General features: G+C 37.5%; 1 protein-coding gene across 1 annotated transcript in view; it reads right to left on the minus strand.

Annotated features, from left to right (window-relative positions):
• NME7 (NME/NM23 family member 7) overlaps positions 1–21516 on the minus strand; it is a 112356-nt gene that overhangs the window by 33582 nt on the left and 57258 nt on the right. Inside the window, exons 7-10 of the mRNA XM_089512436.1 lie at positions 16648–16753; positions 4581–4645; positions 3569–3637; positions 2771–2872 (exon numbers count right to left, since the gene is read on the minus strand). Coding sequence (XP_089368562.1) covers positions 2771–2872; positions 3569–3637; positions 4581–4645; positions 16648–16753 — 342 coding nt within the window. The remainder of the gene's footprint in view (positions 1–2770; positions 2873–3568; positions 3638–4580; positions 4646–16647; positions 16754–21516) is intronic.

Consider the following 21516-nt stretch of genomic DNA (forward strand, 5'->3'; position numbering starts at 1 on the left):
TGAAAAAGTTTGACAAAGGTCATATCTCCATAAGTGATCCTTTATAGTTGACAGCAGCAATAAAGGAAACATGTTAAGATCTAGCTGCCTCTTTTGCCTTGTCAAGTTTGATGTCACCTTAGTGCCTTTCTAGCTATATAAGCAGGCCATTTTTCAAACTGAAAATCAGGCATTTAGGGCTGCATTCACATGCAAATAAAAGCATCTTATTGAACTGGATGCATTTCTAGGATTCCCTTCCCTGTGAGGTATATTTTGATGCCATTCTTGCTTCCTTTCTTGGACACCTCATACCTTCCCTCTACTTGTCAATCGCTTATGTGTCCAAGGTTTCATTTTATCTTATTTTTATAGGTCTGCAAATTGGATTTTTCCCCCCATTTTTTTTATTTTATTTTTGCAGTTCATGGTTTTGAAGCTGTCATTTTACAATTTCCCTGTATGTGGGTGAAAAACCACTGCCTATGTAGTAGTAGTAGTAACAAGAGCAGCAATAGTAGCAATAAGTAGGGAACCTATCACAGGCTTTTCTTGGCAAGATTTGTACTGACTATATTTATCAATAAAAGCAGGTCATGTATGAAAGATATGCTTTCTCATAAACTGTGGGTTTTCATATGCGTAAAACCAAGTCACTTTAAGCATGCTAAAACTAGAAATCAAAAGTCAAAGTCAATTTGAATCCCTCTGCTATAACAACTATAAAAGGACTTCAGCTGATCAAGAGATCAGAAATGCCCAATGACCTTTTTTTCTCTTATTTTGTACAGAAGTGCTGCAATGAAAGTGAAGAGAATGAGTTTAAATTAAAACATCTTCTAGGACAAGACAACTTTGTTTTAATTCAATTTCATTTTAAAAAAACAACACTGTTCACATCTATTAGCCAAGAAACAGTGAAATAAACATTATGAAGACTGTATCTCAAACCTGAGGGTTTGATTAATAGTGCAAGTAAAAAAAATGGTTTCAACTTAAGGGAACAGGTATAGATGGGACAGCATATTCATATATTTCAAATCAAGTTGCATATGCCCCTGGGGTCCAATGTAACCTCCCTTGACACCTCCAAAATGCACATAAATTCTCATTTATCTTGCTAGCTGAGCTAGCAGGGCTTGCAAGAAGAGAATGAAGATTTACATCCCTTCTCCAGTTAAAGGAAAATTTCTATCTTTCTAGCTAGCTGACATGCACCAGAATGTGTCCTCTCTCAAGTCAAAATCACTATAAACCAGTGATTGTGATTTTTATTTCTGATACAAGAGCAAACCAGTCTGTGACAGTACATATTTTTTCCCATTCGGGAGGAACACATAAAATCAAACTCTCATGATTGGGAAGGGTCCACTGCAATTATGCATAAAGCTGCAAACACCACACAGAAAGAGGAAGAGGAAGAAAAATATGATGGGGCCTGTCTATTCTCATTCACCTGTTACCAAATTTCCCTAAACCAGGATGAGTATGGTAACTATCAGAGGCTATGCAAATCCAACAGTCCTTCAGGAAATCTTGGAAGGCCTCACACTTTCTTTTGTACCCTTTGCAAAAAATAAAAACATTTTGCTCCCAAATATCTATGGGAACTTGGGATATTTTACCATATTCTCCCACCTGTCATTTTAGGGACAACAGGGGCTTCTTAAAAAAATAGCAATAACAAGTACATTTCTATACCACTTATCAGTGTACTTAAGCCTATCCCTAAGCAGTTTACAATGTGTAAGCCAATTGCCCCCAACAAGCTGGGTACTCATTGTAGTGACCTCGGAAGGATACAAGGCTGAGTCGACCCTGAACCCCTGACAGGTACTGAACTCACACCCTTGTGGTTTGTGAGTGGATGCAGTACAGGCATTTAACCACTGTGCCACACAGAAGCCACTGTCTATTTTTTTAAAAATGGTCTCTCTCAGGCCCAAAATGGCGCAGAAGGGGCAAAAAGCACTATGAAAATGCCTGCACATCCCCCAGGTGTTTGAGGTCATTCTGAAAAGGTGAAAATTATTTTCAATTTCTTTTTGACTCCTGGGGTCACTGGGGGGGGGCACACTTTGCCCACGACTACCACTGCCCTAAATTTAAGGGGATTTGTGCTCATACCACAGCAGGAAAATACATGCCTCTAAGCAACTGTGAACTTCTCAAGTGCCATGTCACAGTTGTAGCAAGCCACCAATAATGCAATCAACAAGTGTAGACACGTCCCTAACAAAGCTCAGAATTTCAGTTACTTCTTTGAATCTCTAGAGGGAGATGATCATAAACTGGAAAAGAAATACTGTATATGTAATAGATGTGATGAGTGGCAAGACAGATATAACAGGAAAGATTGTGTGCTGTATTCTTAATCTGTTATCAGTAGTTATGTTCTAAATGTGTTTTTAACTGTTTTAAACCGTATTTTTAAAATAATATTATTTTAACATTTGTCAAATAAGATTTTAACTTGCTCTTGAATCCCACTTTGGGAGAAAGGAAGGGTATAAATTCAGTAATAAATAAATAAATGAGGCCAAACCTATCAAAGTTTAACTTTAAAGCTACGGGGTAGGGAGAGGGGAGACATTTCCTATAGATTATCCCGTCTGAAGCTGCTATGACACACACTTCAGGGAAGACTTGCTCTTCAACACCCAACTACGAGATGAAAATAAAGTTTGAGGAGTTTTTAGAGTTAACAAATGTGGGAACACTAAATATTCCCTCTCACAAGCACTACGTATGTATTTAGCCTGGATACACATTTTTCAGGTACATTACTTACAGGATCAGAAGGCCCACAGAAATTTCTGAATGATTTTTCAGGATCAACTTGTCTAATCTCTAGAGCTATACAGGGTCCTGAGCAAAGTTCTACAACCATTTCCTGTCAGCAGAAACAAAATTACATTCAGTAAACATATTATGGAACACTGTGCATTCCTTTGTACCACATTTGACCATTCCAAGGCACTATGAGCCATCCCTAATTGTTCTGCATGTTACAGTTGTCACCCATATCCGCTGCTGCTATGAGGGGCAGAGAAACCTACAATATGATGTCATCATGGCATCAGATACGTGATTCCAAGGAGTGCAGGAGAAATTAAAATCAGCATGAAGATTTATATTTGGCAACAGCTTAGAAAAATTAATATATTGGTTGGGGACTCCTGGGATTCCTTAACCAGTATGGTCACTGGCTATGGGCCACACTGGAAACTTTAATCCAAAAAAGTAACCTTTATCAACATAACCTGATGATTATGAGGCTCAGTGATCACAGTTAATCCAGTCTCTTAGAATCAGGCATTTTGCCCTGTTCATAAAAGGGCTGGAAAAATACAAGTTTTAGAAACCTCACAAAGATCAGCTAAACCTAAAACAATCACTTCTGCAGTTTGCCTTGCCAGTCATTGGGTTCCATTATTTATGGCTCAAATGAAAAGTAATGCAGAAATGTGAAGTTTTATTCCAACTTGAGGGCATGCCTTCCACTACATAAAAAGAATCTTTAGAGCTACCTACAATGATTCTACTAAAAAGGAGAGGGAAGGAAAAACAATTTATAATGTTTACTTACAGAATATTCAGCAACAACACCTTTGTAAATTGCATAGAATTCTTCTGAATTTGCACGGTCCATATAGAACTGTATGTCAAAAAAGAGAAAGGATATGAGTTATTTTCAATTAATTATGGCACAGAAAGGTGATTTCTAAACGTATGAAATAAATTAAATTAAATAGTACTGATTCTGTTAACAGTAACAACACTGCAAGTTTGATATTTTTTTCTCTTTTCAGGATATGCATATAACCTGAAAAGGCTTCAGATGTTTTTTCAGTTAAACCCTCACTAACTATTATTTGTGGAATAAGCAGATAGAAACAGTTTCGCTAGTTATCATACCATTTCCAATAATGATTTTTTTGACTCCATCATTTTAGAGAGAAAAAATCAACCTTTTCTACTGATTTGGGGGGAATTCAGGAGAAGGATATCTAAGAATGAGCTATTATTTTATATGTGTAATAACTTCAGTTCAGATACAAAAAAGCAAACTTCTCAGAATATGTGAAGTCAAAGGCTTTCATGGCTGGCATCCATGTTTTTTTTGGGCTATGTGGCCATGTTTCTAGAAGATTTTTTTCTTGACATTTTGCCAGCATCTATGGCTGGCATCTTCAGACTGCTTGCCGGGAAAAAGTGGGTATATATGCTGTATATACTGTGTGAGCCTGGGAATGCAGGGGTGATTTGCATGTGTATTGTTCTGTGCTGATGGCAGGCCTCAGGCTGGGAGGCTAATGCAAAAGAGGATTAGTGTCTGCTAATTGGTGATCATTATCTGCTGGAAAAGCCCCTGACTCTGAGTGGTTTCCCATTTGCATTTGCAGAGACGCAGCTAGGATTTTAGGAAGGGGGGGGTCCAGACTAAGTGCCACCATTATAATGGGCTTGGGTGTGGTGGCGCAGCAGCACACACCATTCATTTTTCTAATGGAAGGGGAGGGGTCCAGGCCCCAAGAACCCCCCCCCTTGGCTACATAACTGGCATTTGCTGAGTCCTGAACAAAAGAATCAATGGTTACCATCTGTAAGGCTGAGATTTCAAATCCTCCATTAAGTATTGATTTGATTATCTTCCCAGTTAGACCTGTGAACAGTTTAAAAAGAAAAGAAAGAGGAAAAGATCAGAAGCTTTGTGGGCACCAAATTCTGAACTACTGGTGCTATCCCTGTTACAGTAGTTCTGAAAATTAAACATTTATTTTGTGAAAACCTGTGACTTGCAAATTCATGCAGGACATATGAAACTGAAAAAGATTAAATGAAGGAGTTTATGGTAAATCTAAAAATCTGTGACACAGCGAAGGCAGAGAATCCCATTTTTGGTAGTCCATGCAGTTCAAAAAATATTCATACAGAGAGGTAGGTCCAACTGAAATAAACAGATTTATCTTCAAGTAACTATAATTAGGATTAATCTACAACACTGATTTTTCATACCTAAAATCAAGAGAGTTTCAAATCCTGATTAAAATAAATCCAGATTTTGCAAACCAACTTCCTGTACATAAAGGCTTGATTCCCAAACAAATAATTCCTCACTTAACTTGCACCGTTTTTCTACCTGATCTAATATTAGAATTGTTACAGTACTTGGCCTTTGGGGAAAAAACAGGGAATAGTGCAAGGAAGAGGTAAATAGATGGGTAAGGTTCAGAAGGGTCAGTGCACATGAACAAAAGATGTAAGAGGGAGACAAGTCTACCCATAAGCATTAGTGTTAACACCAAAACCTTTGCCAAACAGCGGTTGTACTTCTCCAACAAACCTCCACAACTATAAAGCCTATGTCTGTTTTTAAATAAATAATGAAAGGTTGACATCTCTACAAAAAGCAGGTGTACTATACATCAATAAAGGAAAGCATTCAGCAGACAAATGGGTAATAAGCAAAGCCCCCCATCCCCACCCAAAAACCCTGTAAACATTTTGTTTAAATTCTAATTTTAAAGCCTATGCCACTAAATAAAGAAACTGATTAATTTAAATGACCAGGACAAGTACATCTTTAAAATGTGATTACTCTGAGAAGCCAAATCTGAGCAGCAGATTAGGTTTTAGTTTAGGGTTTAATATTTTTTGTGACAAAATACAAAAGAAATCACAAGCATTAATAAATACATCTGAAGGAATGTAATACTAATCCTAGCAAAAATGCATAACAAATAACTTTGGGTATAAAGAAGACCAAGAAAAGGGAGGTTTTATGTCTCCAAGACAGCATTAGGTTACTAGGCACTAATACAAAACAAATAATCTTTGAGTACACTGTAATCAGATGAAGCGATACAACATCTACTTTTCAGTTTAACAATTTATTCTCTTATGACACACAAGCATAAAACAAACAAAGCAGATCTAAAACCATAGACCAACCAGATGATGCTATGGGTCTTGGTAAGTATTGCACATGCACAAAAACACTGGGCTGGAATAACATGTTGAGATCCAGTAACCAACCAGCCCTCTGTATCCACGGACTCTGTATCTATGGATTCAACCACCCACAGCTTGAAAATATTCAACAACAACAACAACAACAACAACAAATCCAAACAGCAAATCCTGACTTTGTCATTTTATACAAGGGACACCATTTTATTACACCATTGCATATAGTGGGATTTAAGAATCCATGGAATTTAGTGTCCAAACCCCAGCAAATTCCAAAGGTCCACTATAAGTGGACTATAAGTCAGCTGCTGGATTAAAAAAAATTCATGTCAAGATCATACTTCTTTTGTTTTGTTTTTTTCTAGCTCTTCTTCATAGCTGAAATCCAAAGGGGCACAACTGTTCTCTGTCCCATTCCAGCATTAGACATTGCCTCAAAAACTGCTCTGGAGGATCAGTAGGTCCTCCAAAGGAGTAGATGAGAATGGAACATTTGAGAGATGGAGCCATCAATTAAAATCAGAAAAAAGGGGGGGACGAGTAAGATGAATTTCAATATGCACAAAAGGACACCTCTTGCCTTTTTTAAAAAAAAATTTAAAATATTTTTAGATTTTAATTTAGTTTTAATTTTAATTCAATTTTTTGCCTACTTCCCAAGTGAATGTGTATAGTACAGTACCCTGAAGTACAATTAGCAACGTGCATCCCTAACCAGGGATTGAATCCCAGCTCAGCCATGTAAACCCAATGGGTCACATACAGACTCAGAGGATGAAAGTGGCAAAAAATCCTCTGATGAAACTTGCCAAGAAAATCCCATGCTAGGTTTACCTTAGGGTTGCTATAAGTCGGAAACTACTTGAAGGCACACAACATGAGTGACAAATCTTTGGATAACACATTCCGTAGGTAAACCGCAAAGGAAGCAGTCGTATTAATTTTACATGATTCTGTGTAATGACAAATAGGAATTTAGAGATGCCACAACTCAAATCCATCTATCAAGCTGTACATAAAATACATGGCAAATTTGCATTAAGGAGCCATAATAGGTGTAAGTTTTACATAAAGGCCCCAAAACAGATTTTGTGTAATTTGTATATCCAATTATGTGTTTAATTGCCACTTGTAATATTCTTGTCTGAAATGACTTAAACCATATTTTTACATGTTTGTTAAATATAATAGCCATTGATGACCTTTAGACTTTGTTTTGGAAGGGAGAAAGAACATTATTGGTTCACATACTTCTGAAATTAATTATTTCTATGGTCTATGATATCATTGTTGACCTTTGGCAAACTATTCTTTTTTCTGCAATTTCAGTATAAAGACATACACATTGAGGAGAAAAGGACAATGCAGTTGGGAAGGAAGTGAAGTGGAAGAAGGAAGAGGAAATATGTTATTTGCCTCCCATTATGAACGCTAGGAAGGGAAGATCCCTGGTTCCCTTGTTAGACTCTCTGCCTATGTCACAAAAGGCTTACTAAGGGCACACATCACAAGATTATTTAAGGATTCTTCAGATAATACTTGGCACTCCCAAATGTGCTAATTAATAACCATTCATACACAGCATGTGGACTTTGATCCTAGATTTCTGATTGAGTTAAAATGATAATCATGCTTTCGGCCACTCGTTTCCCTGTGAAGTGCTGCAAAGAATACAATTTATGCAAAACACAACTGTAAAAGGTCTGAACCTTGTATTCTGGTCTGCTCACTCCACCTGTCCATGTCTGTATTTCACTACAACTGCCTTCAAAACATAACATGCACTATACATAATACAAACTAGATGGATTTGGCACAGCCAATGCAGCTAGATAATGAACTACTTTCCTCAGTGATTGATTTCTTAAATGCAACATCAGCAGATATACTCTCACTCTATCTTCACAGAATGAGGACAACTGTACCTGTAGTCACAAGGTGCAAAGGGAACACATGCTAATATAGAAATTTCCCCACAAATTCAGAATATAGGGCTGTCTACAAAAACAATTTTCCCCTTTACCAAATGAGACCACATATGGGTAGATGCATTGCCCATGTAGCCTAGAAATATATTTCAGTGTATAGCTTCAAAAACCATCAAAACATTACACAGCTAGATTATTGGAAAGATTTCTTCTATCCCTAGTATCCTTTTTAAATATGAATGTTCAAAGCTGCTGAATCATGGATGACAGGGATTGAGAGACACTGCCAGATTAAGATAGGATATTGCCTTCCTGCCCTAAGAAATATGGTAATTCATGTCCAAAGAGACAGACATTATTGTCTTTATAAAACAAGGCAGTGGGCAGAAGAAACAACAACAGAATTAAGGCTATAAAGATTTCAAAAGCATTCAAGAACAGTTTTCCAAAGCAACATGAGATCCTGGGCAGTGAAAGAGACTCAAGAGACAGTCTGTATCTGACCTGTCAGGAGTACAAATGTCTTGCTCTTCCCTTTTTGAATCTGGAAACCCAATAGTCAAGAAGGATAGAGAGACTGGAAGGACTTGGTTTCAGCTTTAAATCATACCATACATGTCTAACCAGCAGACTGTAATTTGACTGTAGAGCAATTAAAACAATTTGTGCTTTACAATTATATAAAAACCAAAGTCCTTGTTCAAAAGACCTATTATTCTAGCCACCATCAACTCCAAGTGCAATTCTTGTGCAAGCCAAAAACTAAAGAATTCAAGACACACTTTCATCACCTGTATTCTGCCAGCCCCTTTCCCTGGTATTCTATTTCTAAATCTCCAGGAAACAGAACATTATTCTGGTGCTAAACTATCAATTACACTTATTAGTTTTTCAAAAAATGGCACAGTAAATTTTCTTTCTTCTAGCCAAATAATGCACATTAATCATTTTAGATGGATGAAATTTAAGGTGGACATCTATCAATCTTTTATCAGACATTAGCAAAGTTTTCACCTGACACATATCATGCACATTTGATCATTATATATTTTTCCTGTAGCAAGTACTCTGGTTGCTAAGGTGTGGTGCTTTGACTGCTTAGTAACAGATATTTCTTTATTCCTCTCTAGAGCTGATCAGCAAGTCCAAAGATAAAAGTAACTGTGACTTTCCCACAGCATTTGTCATTACATTTGTCCTACCAATGAAGTTGTGCAATTTGAATAAGCTTGTGAAAGGGACTCTGCCCTAAACTTGAACATGTGTTACCTAAAAGATTAGATTAAGACCTTTGATTGCCACATTGGTCAGTTGCAATTAAACCACACTGCACTGTATAGTCAAATGGATAGCTACACAAGTACTATATTTTTCCACAGGCGTATCAAATGGGGTTGGTGCTGGAAAGAGGACATTCTAAAACATAAGCACAAAGGTTGTAGGGAAAGATGATAGAGAGCTCTAAGAGGTAAAGTGGTTAAAAGCCTGGGAACAACTCTGGATCAAACAATGAACCTTTTATATTTACAACGATTAAATTAACTCCAGCATAGAAGAAGCAAAGAAGACATAATACAGACTACTGTACATTTTAAGCTATTAAAAAGTGAACACATTTTTAAAAACTTCAATAGCACCTTTCCCCTCTTGACTTCAGCATTTTCCCCTGTTGTTACCTTTAACGCTGACAAGAATGTAGCGTGGTATGAGGACTTTCATATTCTAATCCTGGTAGAACTCAAAGATATAGCCATGTTAGTCTGTGGAATCAGTACGTAGAGAGACCTTGTAGCACATTTGAGAGTAACTGAAAGAAAGAAATTGGCAGCATGAGCTTTTGTAGACGTCAGTCTAATTGCATCTGAGGAAGTAGACCGAAGTCTACGAAAGCTCAGGCTGCCAACTTCTTTCTTTCAACAAATCTCAAAGTAATGAAGCTATCAACAAACAGCAAACCGTATTCTAGACTTTAACAATAATGATCAGCAACAGGAGCATCAGTCTTTTGTATTGATGTCAAGATTCTATGCAATCTGTTTTGTCATAAACAACTGTGCCAAATTGAGTAGCATGGCTCCCCCTTTGGAAATCATGTATACACATAGTGAATGTTCACCAGCTGACACAAATTCAATTCACACAACTGCCTTACACCTCTGACTTATCATGCCTGTCTAAAGATGGAGATTCAAATGAAATATTTTCTTCTAAACAGAATAAATATGCCTTTTCATCAAATGCCTGGTAACCTTGTTATTTAAACCGTTGTGGGGAATCTTAACTAATTACATGTGTAGGTCTATTACAAGATGGGGTTTAAAAGAGCTACTTAGTCCAATTTATGCTACTCTAATAAGTGTGCAAAAATTATAGTGCCCCAAAGGCTGCTTGGGTATACAGTTTTAATTAGCATTTATGTCTAAAAATTTGTTTTAGAAATTGTAGAAGGTGGAACCAAAACATATAATTGTACTGTAAATACTCTGGTCTTACTCATTATCCGGTCCCTGCTGCCAGGATAGGGAAAGATAGTTGTCTATAAAAGGTTATGTTTGGACATCAACAATTTTAGTTAATCAGATGAAGGAGATGAAGAAAAGATACAAAAAACTACATTTAAGACAACATAAGTTCTTTCAAATCAAAATGGAGTAATTTATTCTTGTTTTTTCACTTTCTTTTCTGAAGTACTAGCTATATATTAGGGGTATGAATTATGTGGTCAAGCTAATCATAGAATCATAAAGTTGGAAGGGACCGCAAGGACCATCCAGTCCAACCCCCTGCCATGCAGGAAATCCAAATCAAAGCATCCCCGACAGATGGCCATCCAGCCTCTGTTTGAAGACCTCCAGGGAAGGAGACTCCACTACACTCCAAGGGAATGTGTTCCACTGTCGAACAGCCCTTACTGTGAGGAAGTTCTTCCTAATGTTGAGGTGGAATCTCTTTTCCTTCAGCTTGCATCCATTGTTCCGGGTCCTGTTCTCTGGAGCAGCAGAAAACAAGCTTACTCCCTCCTTAATATGACTTCCTTTCAAATATTTAAACAGGGCTATCATATCACCTCTTAACCTTCTCTTCTCCAGGCTAAACATCCACAGCTCTCTAAGTCATTCCTCATAGGGCATGGTTTCCAGACCTTTCACCATTTTAGCCACCCTCCTTTGGACACGCTCCAGTTTCTCAACATCCTTTTGAAATTGTGGTGCCCAGAAGTGGACACAGTATTCCAGGTGGGGCCTGACCAGAGCAGAATATAGTGGCACTATTACTTCTCTTGATCCAGACACTATACTTTTATTGATGCAGCCTAAAATTGCATTGGCCTTTTTAGCTGCTGCATCGCACTGTTCACTCATGTTCAACTTGTGGTCCACTTGGACCCCCAGATCCCTTTCACATGTAGTTTCATTCAGCCAGGTGCCCCCCATCCTATATCTGTGCATTTTATTTTTCTGCCCTAAGTGCAGTACCTTACATTTCTCCGTGTTGAATTTCATTTTGTTAGCTTTGGCCCAGCTTTCTAGTCTATTCAGGTCATTTTGAATTTTGAATAGAACAGAATAGAATAGAATAGAATAATGTTGGGCTGGAACAGATGTCCCAGAAAAGGAATCTTCATGGTGTCATCTGAACGCAGTGTTTAACTGCCACATGCCCTGATGATGCCTGGAAGCTGCCTGGAAGCCAGCTGCAAACTGTTTTGGTGGTGTGCAGCACACAAACACAGCACCACCAGAGCATCTTGAAGCTTCCGGGCAGCTGCTTAGATGTGGATGGCTTCAAGACACTCTGGTGGTGCAATATTCATGTGCCGCACATCACCAAAGCAGTTTGCAGCTGGCTTAAAGCCACAGCTGGGCAGGAAAAGCCAGCTTTTTGCCAGCCGAAAAAGGAGTAGATCTTTGCCACTCCTTTTTTGGCTGGCTTCAAGGCAGATTGGAGCTGTGGCGTGTGGTTGCCATGGCCCCAATCTGTCTTCAGAAGGGGTGGCTTCAAGCCGCCCCTTCAGTGCTGTCTGCTCCCCCCCCCCCCCTGTTGAACAGCAACTACCAGCACAAGCAATGGAGGTAAATACCAGGAGCAATAGCCCATCAAGATGTGGAAGGCTGCAAAATTCCCTCCCTTCCAGTATTTTTAGATATTTGCTATGACTATCTATGGGTACTCAGCTGGACTGCAAAGGAAGTAGATGACAGCAGCATGTCTTCTTATTCAGAATCGTCCCTTGCCCTATACTTTGTCTCTGCCTCCTCAATTTGGGTAATAAAGGAGATATTTACTTGGTTTAGGCTTAAATCCAGACGATAGATTGACTGACTGAATCAACTAGAGCTGACTCACCTACATAAGTTCCATTGATTTAATAGTTCTACTCTATCTGGGACTAACAATTGGATTTAAGCCTGAATTTTCAATTAAGGAAAAAGGAGTCTGAAAAAAGTATGATGACAGTGGTAAATGGGAGTATATTCTGACTATCTTGCAGCCCTTTAGTTAGGATTTTCTCTTCAAGTTCAAGCGCGAAAGTTAGCAAGACGGAAGCATGGAAGACTCAAGACAACTAACTGCAGGTTTAGCACCTTAACAAAATCCATAATGTTTCTGCTTATTTGGAAGGACAGAAACTATAAAAGGTGTGGTGTGTTATCAGTCAATAAAGTCTACTCCATATAGTATCTATTCTATAGACAAATGGCTGTTGGGAACAAAATGCAAAAATTATTCACAGTACTGAAATAACTATGCTTATTCCTTAGTCTGGCCACACTAACAATTATAAAAATGAGTTTATTCTGTAATATCAAGTGTTAAAAGAGGTGCACTTAGCCAAAAGCAATTTCAAATTAATGCCACCTCAATTAAAATCTAATTTGAGCTAGAAAATCTACATTTGTGTTGTTTTTAAGTGTATTTTCCCATAATGACTGCAATTACTGCATTAGATGATTTTTCAAAATTTTCTGCTAGATTAACTATTTCCATTATAGCATTTTAATCATACACAAACCATATATGTCAACAGAGAGAAAAGCCCAAAGGCAACCTGCTGATCAAATCTAGTAAAATATTAATAATGCATCTGAATCCAACTTAAGATGTGTTTGAACAGAAAACATATAATATGGGAATATAAGAGACTGAGGAATATAAGAGATTTGCTCAGTATTGGCTACATTGGGATGGGCCATAGCACCAGGGGCAACTTTTCAGATTGACAACTGTACTTTTTTGTTTGTTTGGGGGAGTTACTCAATTTAAAATATGTGAAACTGACTTAATAATTTTAAATCTGTATGCTTTCAAATAGCATAGGATATAATATTTTAATAAATAAATATGATTAGAACCACTCATTATTAACAGATAAAATCCCCCATTAATCCTTAATCATTATTGTTGTTGTTGTGTGCTTTCAAATTGTTTCCAACTTAGGAAAACCCTCAGGCAAGTCTACCACATGGTATTTTTGGCAAACATTTATTCAAGGTGGGTTTGTCCTTGCTTTCTTCTGAGGCTTAGAGAGTGTGACTTGCCCAAGGTCACCCAGTGAGTTTCCATGCCCAAGCAGGGATTTGAATCCTGTTTCCCAGAGCCCAAGTCAAAAGCTCAAACCACAATACCAGGCTTGCTCCCTTAATTATTATAAATAAGTATTTATCTATAATTCCATCTTCAATTTATCATTAATATAATGTTGATCATGATATCATCTAACATTATTTAACTAAAAATAAATAAATTTACATTGACAGTCTCATAAAGTATAGCACACATAGTCCTTTTTCTCACTGACTAAAGCTCATTTAGCCATCTGCTGTCCAATTTCAATGGCAAACCAGAATGCCAACTGTTTTTTAAATAAGTCAGGGCACTAGGTCACACAAAAAGGGTTTGCAGGGCCCCACTTTATCTTCCCCACTCTACATTAATGACAAATGTTCTCCAGGATTTGAAGCAGGAGTCTTTCCTAGCCCTGTCTGGAACTTTGCATAAAAAGCACATGCTTCACCATTGACTTACAGACTCATAAGCAAAACCAAGTGGCTTTTTAGCTCTCTAAAAGTGTGCAGCATGGTGAGATGAAAAGAGAGGAGGCAGATAAATAGCTTAGGTTCATGATACTGTAAGTATTGCTTCTTCCCCATCAGTTTAACGGCACCCTAAGATCTGACAGAGACGCATGTGCTTATGTCCCACCTATGGTGGAAATGCAGCACATGGGGACAAGACAAAGGCTTTCACTATAGACACATCTACTGTAGAACTGCCTGCCTTTGGAGATAGCTTGGTATCGTTTTTAACAGTGATCTGAAACATGATGAAGATCTTTTCTAAGCAGGCATTTGCTTTATCAGATTAATAAATTCAATCCATTATTTGTTTATGCTGTGATTGTTTAGAATTGTATTCTATGCTATTATTGGTTCTAATTCTTGCTGGTCAGTTGGATAATGTGTATACACCAGAAAAACAAGATATAATTTTTATTGAACAAATAATAAATAAAACAGTAACAGAAGTGTTTGCAATAAAGAGAATATTATTAAATGCTGATGTAACACTGAGTTATCCCCATCTGCATAATATTTTGTGGAATTTGGTCACTATATTAAATCCCAATATGCTACAGATTTATATTAAAATTATTTTAAAATAATTATTCAAAATTGTTACCTCCATCGACTAAAAACATAAAACTGTTGAAGATGCAGACCTTAGCAAGCTGATTATAAGTAAAAATGGCAGAAATATCTCACAGTTAAGACCAACATGGCTTCACTGATGCTGTGTTTGGCTACATTTTTAGTTCCCCTGACAATCTAAAGCAGCTTGCTTGAGATGACATAAAAATATCTTGGAATTTATTAACTATTGTGGTAGCTCAAAAATAGTGGTGTGTGCAAGTCTTCATTTACTATATAGTTAAGGAACGTTTGGTGAATTAGATGACAAAACTCAAGAAATATGTAACACTGAAAAATAGAAAAGAAAAGATACAGAATGGTATATCATTCTTTTAATATTGCAATGTGATTAAGGTGCAACTCTGCTCTTCACAGCTTTCTGTCTTTGCAATAAGTAGTGTAAGCCTTGTTACACTGTTGTCTCCTCGCCACTAAAAATAACATTTAAGGCCCCAGAATTTACATAAGTTCAACCTAGATAACGAGGCAATTGAAATAGTTAAAGATTTCCCATATTTTGGATCAAACATTGATCTGAACAGAGACTACAGTCAAGAAATCAGAAAAAGATTAGGAATGGGAAGAGCAGCTATGAAAGAACTAGGCAAAATCCTAAAGTATAAAGATATACAGCTGAACATTAAAGTAGGAATAATTCAAGCCATTGTATTCCCTATTACCATGTACACCTGTGAGAGCTGGACAGTGAAGAAAGCAGATCAGCAGAAAAGGTTAGAAAAATGAAAGGATAGAAGAAAAGGCTAAAGAACATGGCTGTTTTTGTAGGCAGTTGCCAAGGCAGGAGAAACAGATTATAAATATAAAAAGAATAGAAGAAAATTAAAGTCTTTAAGACAAAGTAAAGAGATGGGGAAAAATTGGGGGGGGGGGGGGGACAGCCTACCTGGAGCAAAGGAAGGAAAATTATTGAGGGATGATGGTGGTTGCTTCCTTTGGTGGTGATTCCTTCCAAGTCTGTTTCCTGCCTATCAGAATAATGAGAAGGAATCAACCCATGATAGGATGTTTCCACCTCCATCCCTGGAAAATTGATTCATTTGAGATGTGGTGCTGCAGGAGAGAGCAAAAGATAGCATGCATAGCTAAAAAGACAAACAAATGGTTCCTAGAACAGATCAAACCAGAACTACAGTATTCCTGGAACCCAAGATGACTAAATTGTGGCTATCATACTTTGGCCACATAATGAAAAGAACTCATTAGAAAAGACAATGATGCTGGGGAAGTTAGAAGGAAGTAGAAAGGGAAGAAGACTGCATGCCAGATGGATAGACTCAAATCAGAGAGACCATGCACCTGAGCCTCCAGGACCTGAGGAGGGAGGAAGACATTAGGAAGCTAATTATAAGTATACATAGCAGAAATATCTCACAATTAAGAGACATCTCATTCACAGGATCGTCAAGAGTTGAGATCAATTCAAAAACCAATAACAACAATGAATGCTGTTATTTAAATAAGAAATATATTGTCAAATGATCACAATGGAGGGAGGGAGTCTGAAGGCCAGGTGGAAATGATGTGTCTTATACTGGTCCTAAAAGCAACAACAGTGAAAATTAATTGCAGTTTGCAGAGGAAGTATGTTTAGAATCTGGAAGCAACACAGCAGAACCCCTCTCTCCCACATGCCGGCCTCAGCAGGTCATGGTGTTTCAGGAGGGCCTATCTTGAAGATGTTAGTATCTTCAGACATTCATAACAAGACATGTGGGATAAGCTCTGTTAAAGAGCTAGGCCTCACCACCAGTTAGGATTTTAGACTTTAAAACCAACACCTTGATTTGGATTCAAAAAGAAACTGGCCACAAATGCAAGTTTTGCAATACCAGAGTATTATAGTCACTGTGTTACAGACCAGTTAACTCCCAAGGCCTTTTGCACCAACAGAAATTTTCAAATTTTCAAACAGGGGACTTTCTACTGCTAGCTTTATATAATTTAAAAAGCAAAGCCTGAAACAAATACCAGAAACCTGAGTTTATGCAGCTTTCTAATTGAGAAGCAGAGCAAAAAAAAAAACTTCTTGTGAAGATTAACCTCTTGCAACTTACCATCTTTAACTGCATGAGGCTTAATAATGCAACAGGTACAGTGTGTATATTTTACAGTACTTGCTGGTCCACGGCCTCCATTGGAAGGAAAAAACAACTCCAGCTCCTGAAAATCATTGAAAGTAAAGACATTTAAAAGTATAGAACTGCACAGCTCAGCTGTACATCATAACATGCCAATGACATTTGTAATGGTGCAGTCATAAAAGTCTACTGAAATACAACTTCTTCCCCTCATTTTCTTTCTTTTCTTTTATAGTCATTTGTTCAAGGCAAATAATTAAAGAGTTCCCATACCCTGGATCAAACCTTGATCAGAAAGCTGACTGCAGTCAAGAAATCAGAAGAAAACTATGAAATGGAAAGGCAGCTGTGAAAGGACTAGACAAGATAGTCAAGTCTAAAAAAATATCACTGAACAAAGTCAGGGTTGTCTATGCTACTGTACTCCAATTTCTATGTATGGCTGTGAAAACAACTGGCACGAGCGGCGGCGGCGGCGTTTGGAGGATAGCACGGGCCAAGGGACCCAGCAGGAACACCTTCCCTCCACGGGCGGCAGCTACGGGGAGGAGCCGCGCAGGAGGCATATAAGCCCCCACCTTACCACCAGCCCTCCACGAGCAGCAGCGGCATTAGGAGGACAGCGCGGGCCAAGGGACCCAGCAGGAACACCTTCCCTCCACGGGCGGCGGCTACGGGGAGGAGCAGCGTGGGAGGCATATAAGCCCCCACCTTACCACCAGCCCTCCATGAGCGGCGGCGGCGTTTGGAGGATAGCGCGGGCCAAGGGACCCAGCAGGAACACCTTCCCTCCACGGGCGGCGGCTACGGGGAGGAGCAGCATGGGAGGCATATAAGCCCCCACCTTACCACCAGCCCTCCACGAGCGGCGACGGAGTTTGGAGGATAGCGTGGACCAAGGGACCCAGCAGGAACACCTTCCCTCCACGGGAGGCGGCTACGGGGAGGAGCAGCGCGGGAGGCATATAAGCCCCCACCTTACCACCAGCCCTCCATGAGCGGCGGCGGCGTTTGGAGGATAGCGCGGGCCAAGGGACCCAGCAGGAACACCTTCCCTCCACGGGCGGCGGCTACGGGGAGGAGCAGCGCGGGAGGCATATAAGCCCCCACCTTACCACCAGCCCTCCACGAGCGGCGGCGGAGTTTGGAGGATAGCGCGGGCCAAAGGACCCAGCAGGAACACCTTCCCTCCATGGGCGGCGGCTACGGGGAGGAGCAGCGCGGGAGGCATATAAGCCCCCACCTTACCACCAGCCCTCCACGAGCGGCGGCGGCGTTTGGAGGATAGCGCGGGCCAAGGGACCCAGCAGGAACACCTTCCCTCCCTAAGCCAAAGAGAAGATTTACTTTTTTTTCTATTTTCTTTTTTTTTTCTTTCCGTGTATACAGGCTTCCAGTATGGCTGAGTTATAGAAGTGGAAGACAGCTATTATAGCAAACTCCTCCACTTCGCAAGGAAGGTTCTTGTAGGAACGGGATTGTAAGTTACCCGTCCTTAATTTCCCCAGTAAGGGGAATTATCTTTGGGATTTAATTAGGGGTGGTGGTTTTTTTTGGTTTTTTTTCCTTTTACCCCCAGTTAGGACCCCTTCTGATAGTGAAGGGACACCTAACAAAAAATCCTGGCTCCCTTCCTTTGCCACTCCAATAGGGGATGGTAATTTGACTCCCATACCATTAATAGACATTATTGAACAAAAGTATTTAAAAGAGAATTAATAACGAAGTTTTGTATTTTGAATATAGGTAATCACTGCAATAATCGGACGTATTATCTTGAAGAATCAGCAAATGAGAAAATAACTAATTTGCTTTCACCTTTCTTTTTCTTTTTCTTATCAAATTTAATGGCTCATCCATTAAAAAAAAATATGGTAAAGGTGTAAAAGAACTAAATAACATACGGAGAATAACCGTTTGAAATTAGTTGTACAAAACAAATTTGAATTAAAATTCCAAATATTTATGGAAACAAGGGGTTCAAAGAAAAGATTTGAAAAAGAAGGAAAGATAGAGAAAATGGCATTAGTCAAAAAAGGTTATGCACAATCACAAACTCTCTTACAAAGAAGAGGTTCAAGAGGTACAGGAGATGATACATTAAAAATAGTACACCCTATAGCAGCATTGGTTGAAGAAATTAAGAGTTTAAGACAAGAATTAAGAGAAAATAGACAAGAAATGAAGGAAGATTTAAAGGAATCCATCAGAGACATAAGAGAGGAAATTAAGGAAGCAAGGATAGATATAAGGAAAGATTTGAAAAAAGAACTAGAAAATATGGGCAAAAGAATGGACAAACTTTCTAATGAATTAAATAAAAATCAGAAGGAGGTAGAAAAGTTAAAAGATAAAACAGACATGTTAGAGAAAACAACAATGGACTTATCAAAGAAACAAGAAACGCAACAGACCTTAGACTGGACGAATGAATTAAGATACAGAGACAGGTGTATTAAAATAAGAGGACTAAGAGAAATGCCCAGAGAAAATTTGGAAAAAAGAATAATTAAATCATTGGCAGACTTCATAAAAATTGAAGAGGAAATAATGAATTTGGAAATTGATAAATTATTTAGAGTTAATTCGCAACAAGTAAAGGATAAAAAATTGCCAAGGGATGTGGTCATTTGTTTTGTGAGAACTAAATTTAAAGAACTAATAATACAGGAAAGCTACCCCAATAAACTAATAATAGAAGATGTAGAAATGAAAATCTTCAAAGATATCCACCCCCAAATTATGATTGAGAGACAAAAATATAGGTCATTAGCTCAAACGCTAAACAAAATGGAAATAAGCTATAAATGGGACAGAATAGAAGGTTTATCCTTTTACTTTAAACAAAAAAGATATAAAATTGACAATATAAACAAAGCAAATGAGATGGAAGAAAAGATAAAAAATGAGTATAAAGATATAAGAGAGGAGAAAAACAATATTAGAGTGTGGAAGAATAGCCTATATAAACAAGAGAGTAAGAAGAACAAAGAAGAAAGGGTTTCAACAGAATCAAAGGATATCGTGGGAGAAGAAGAACAACTGATTGTATTGGAGGAAGAAGGTAATTGAAATAATAAACAACAAGTAGCTTAGATCCTACTTATATATTGTGTTAAAAGAACTTCATTACTATAAGTTACCTATTTCTATTATAATAAAATGGTCAAAATCTTTTCATGGAATGTAAAAGGCCTTAATTCAAAATATAAGAGAAATATGACCTTTCATCGATTAGAAAAAACAAAAGCAGAAATAATATGTCTACAGGAAACAAAAATTAAGCAAGAAGAAATAAAATATATAAATAATATCAAACCAGGAAACAATTTTTCATCCACATCGAAATCAAGGAAAAAAGGAGTAACTATCTATGTAAATAAGAAATTTCAAGCTAAAGAAGTATTAAATGATAATCAAGGGATGTACCTAGGAGTAGAAATTAAAACTCAAAGCCAAACACTGTTGATAATTGGTATATACGCCCCACTGGAAGAACGAGAAAAAATTTTTGGGAATCTTTATAATGAATTGTCTAAGCTAGAATATGAAAATATTATCTTAATGGGGGACTTTAATGCTGTTATTAATCCAATTATAGATAGGAAATCAAATAATAATAAGACAATTGGAAAACACCAGGGAAAATTACCCAAATCATTTTTCAGAATGATGGAGGACTTTAATTTAACAGATATATGGAGATATAAATATCAAGATGCAAGGGAATTTACATATTATTCAGAGGTTCATGATTCGTTCTCCAGAATAGATCTTTTTTTAACATCCAAAACATTGTTACCATCTATAGATTCTATGGATATCAAGTCAAATTACGAATCAGATCACAATTTAATAATGTTGAATATTTTAGAGAAAAAGAAACAATATCTATGGAGGTTAAAGGAAGACATATTGAAGGAAGAGAAATTGCTAGAAAAAGTTAAGAAAAGCTTGAAGCCGTACTTTATGGAAAATAGAACAGAAGATGTCTCTTTAAAAACTATATGGGACGCAAGTAAAGCGGTTATAAGAGGTGTATTTATAAAAATACAATATGAAAGAAATAAACTTAAAAAGGAAAAGGAAAAAAGATTAATAGAAGATCTAAATAAAAAAGAGGAGGAATGGAGAAAGAAAGGAGATAAACGGTTAAAAAGCGAAATAGAAGAGATAAAAACACAACTTAAGGTAATAGCCACAGAAGAGATAGAAAAAAAAATTAAGAATATTAAAACAGAGACAATTTGAGTCCGGAAATAAAGCCAGGAAATTGATGGCATCCAGAATAAGAAAGGAAAAGGAAAAAAAATTAATAACAGAAATATATGAAAATGGAGAACCAATAACAAATTGTAATAATATAAAAAAAACATTTACTGATTACTATAAGAAACTGTATAGTAAAGAAATACATGAAAATAATATAGACAAGATTGAGAACTTTATAAAGGAGAATGTAAACACAATATTAAAGGAAAACCAAAAAAATTATTTAAATCAGACATTTACTACAGAAGAAATCAAAGAGGCCATAAAAAATTTAAAAACACAAAAGGCTCCAGGGCCAGACGGGTTGTCGGCAGTATATTATAAAAAGATGGAAGACATTCTGCTAGAACCATTAAAAGAAACTTTAAATGATATACACTATAATGGAATACCAGAATCATGGAACGAAGCATATATATCATTGATTCCTAAAGGATACCAAGAGAAGCAAACTGTAAGTAATTTCAGACCTATATCCTTAACCAATACAGATTATAAAATCTTTACATCAATTTTAGCGGCTAGATTAAAGAAATGTGTTAATGTATTGGTAAAAGAAGATCAAAATGGTTT

This window comes from Sceloporus occidentalis, unplaced genomic scaffold (assembly GCF_023333645.1).
Source record: "Sceloporus occidentalis isolate IW3139 unplaced genomic scaffold, rSceOcc1.0.p SCAF_2, whole genome shotgun sequence".
NCBI lineage: Eukaryota > Metazoa > Chordata > Lepidosauria > Squamata > Phrynosomatidae > Sceloporus > Sceloporus occidentalis.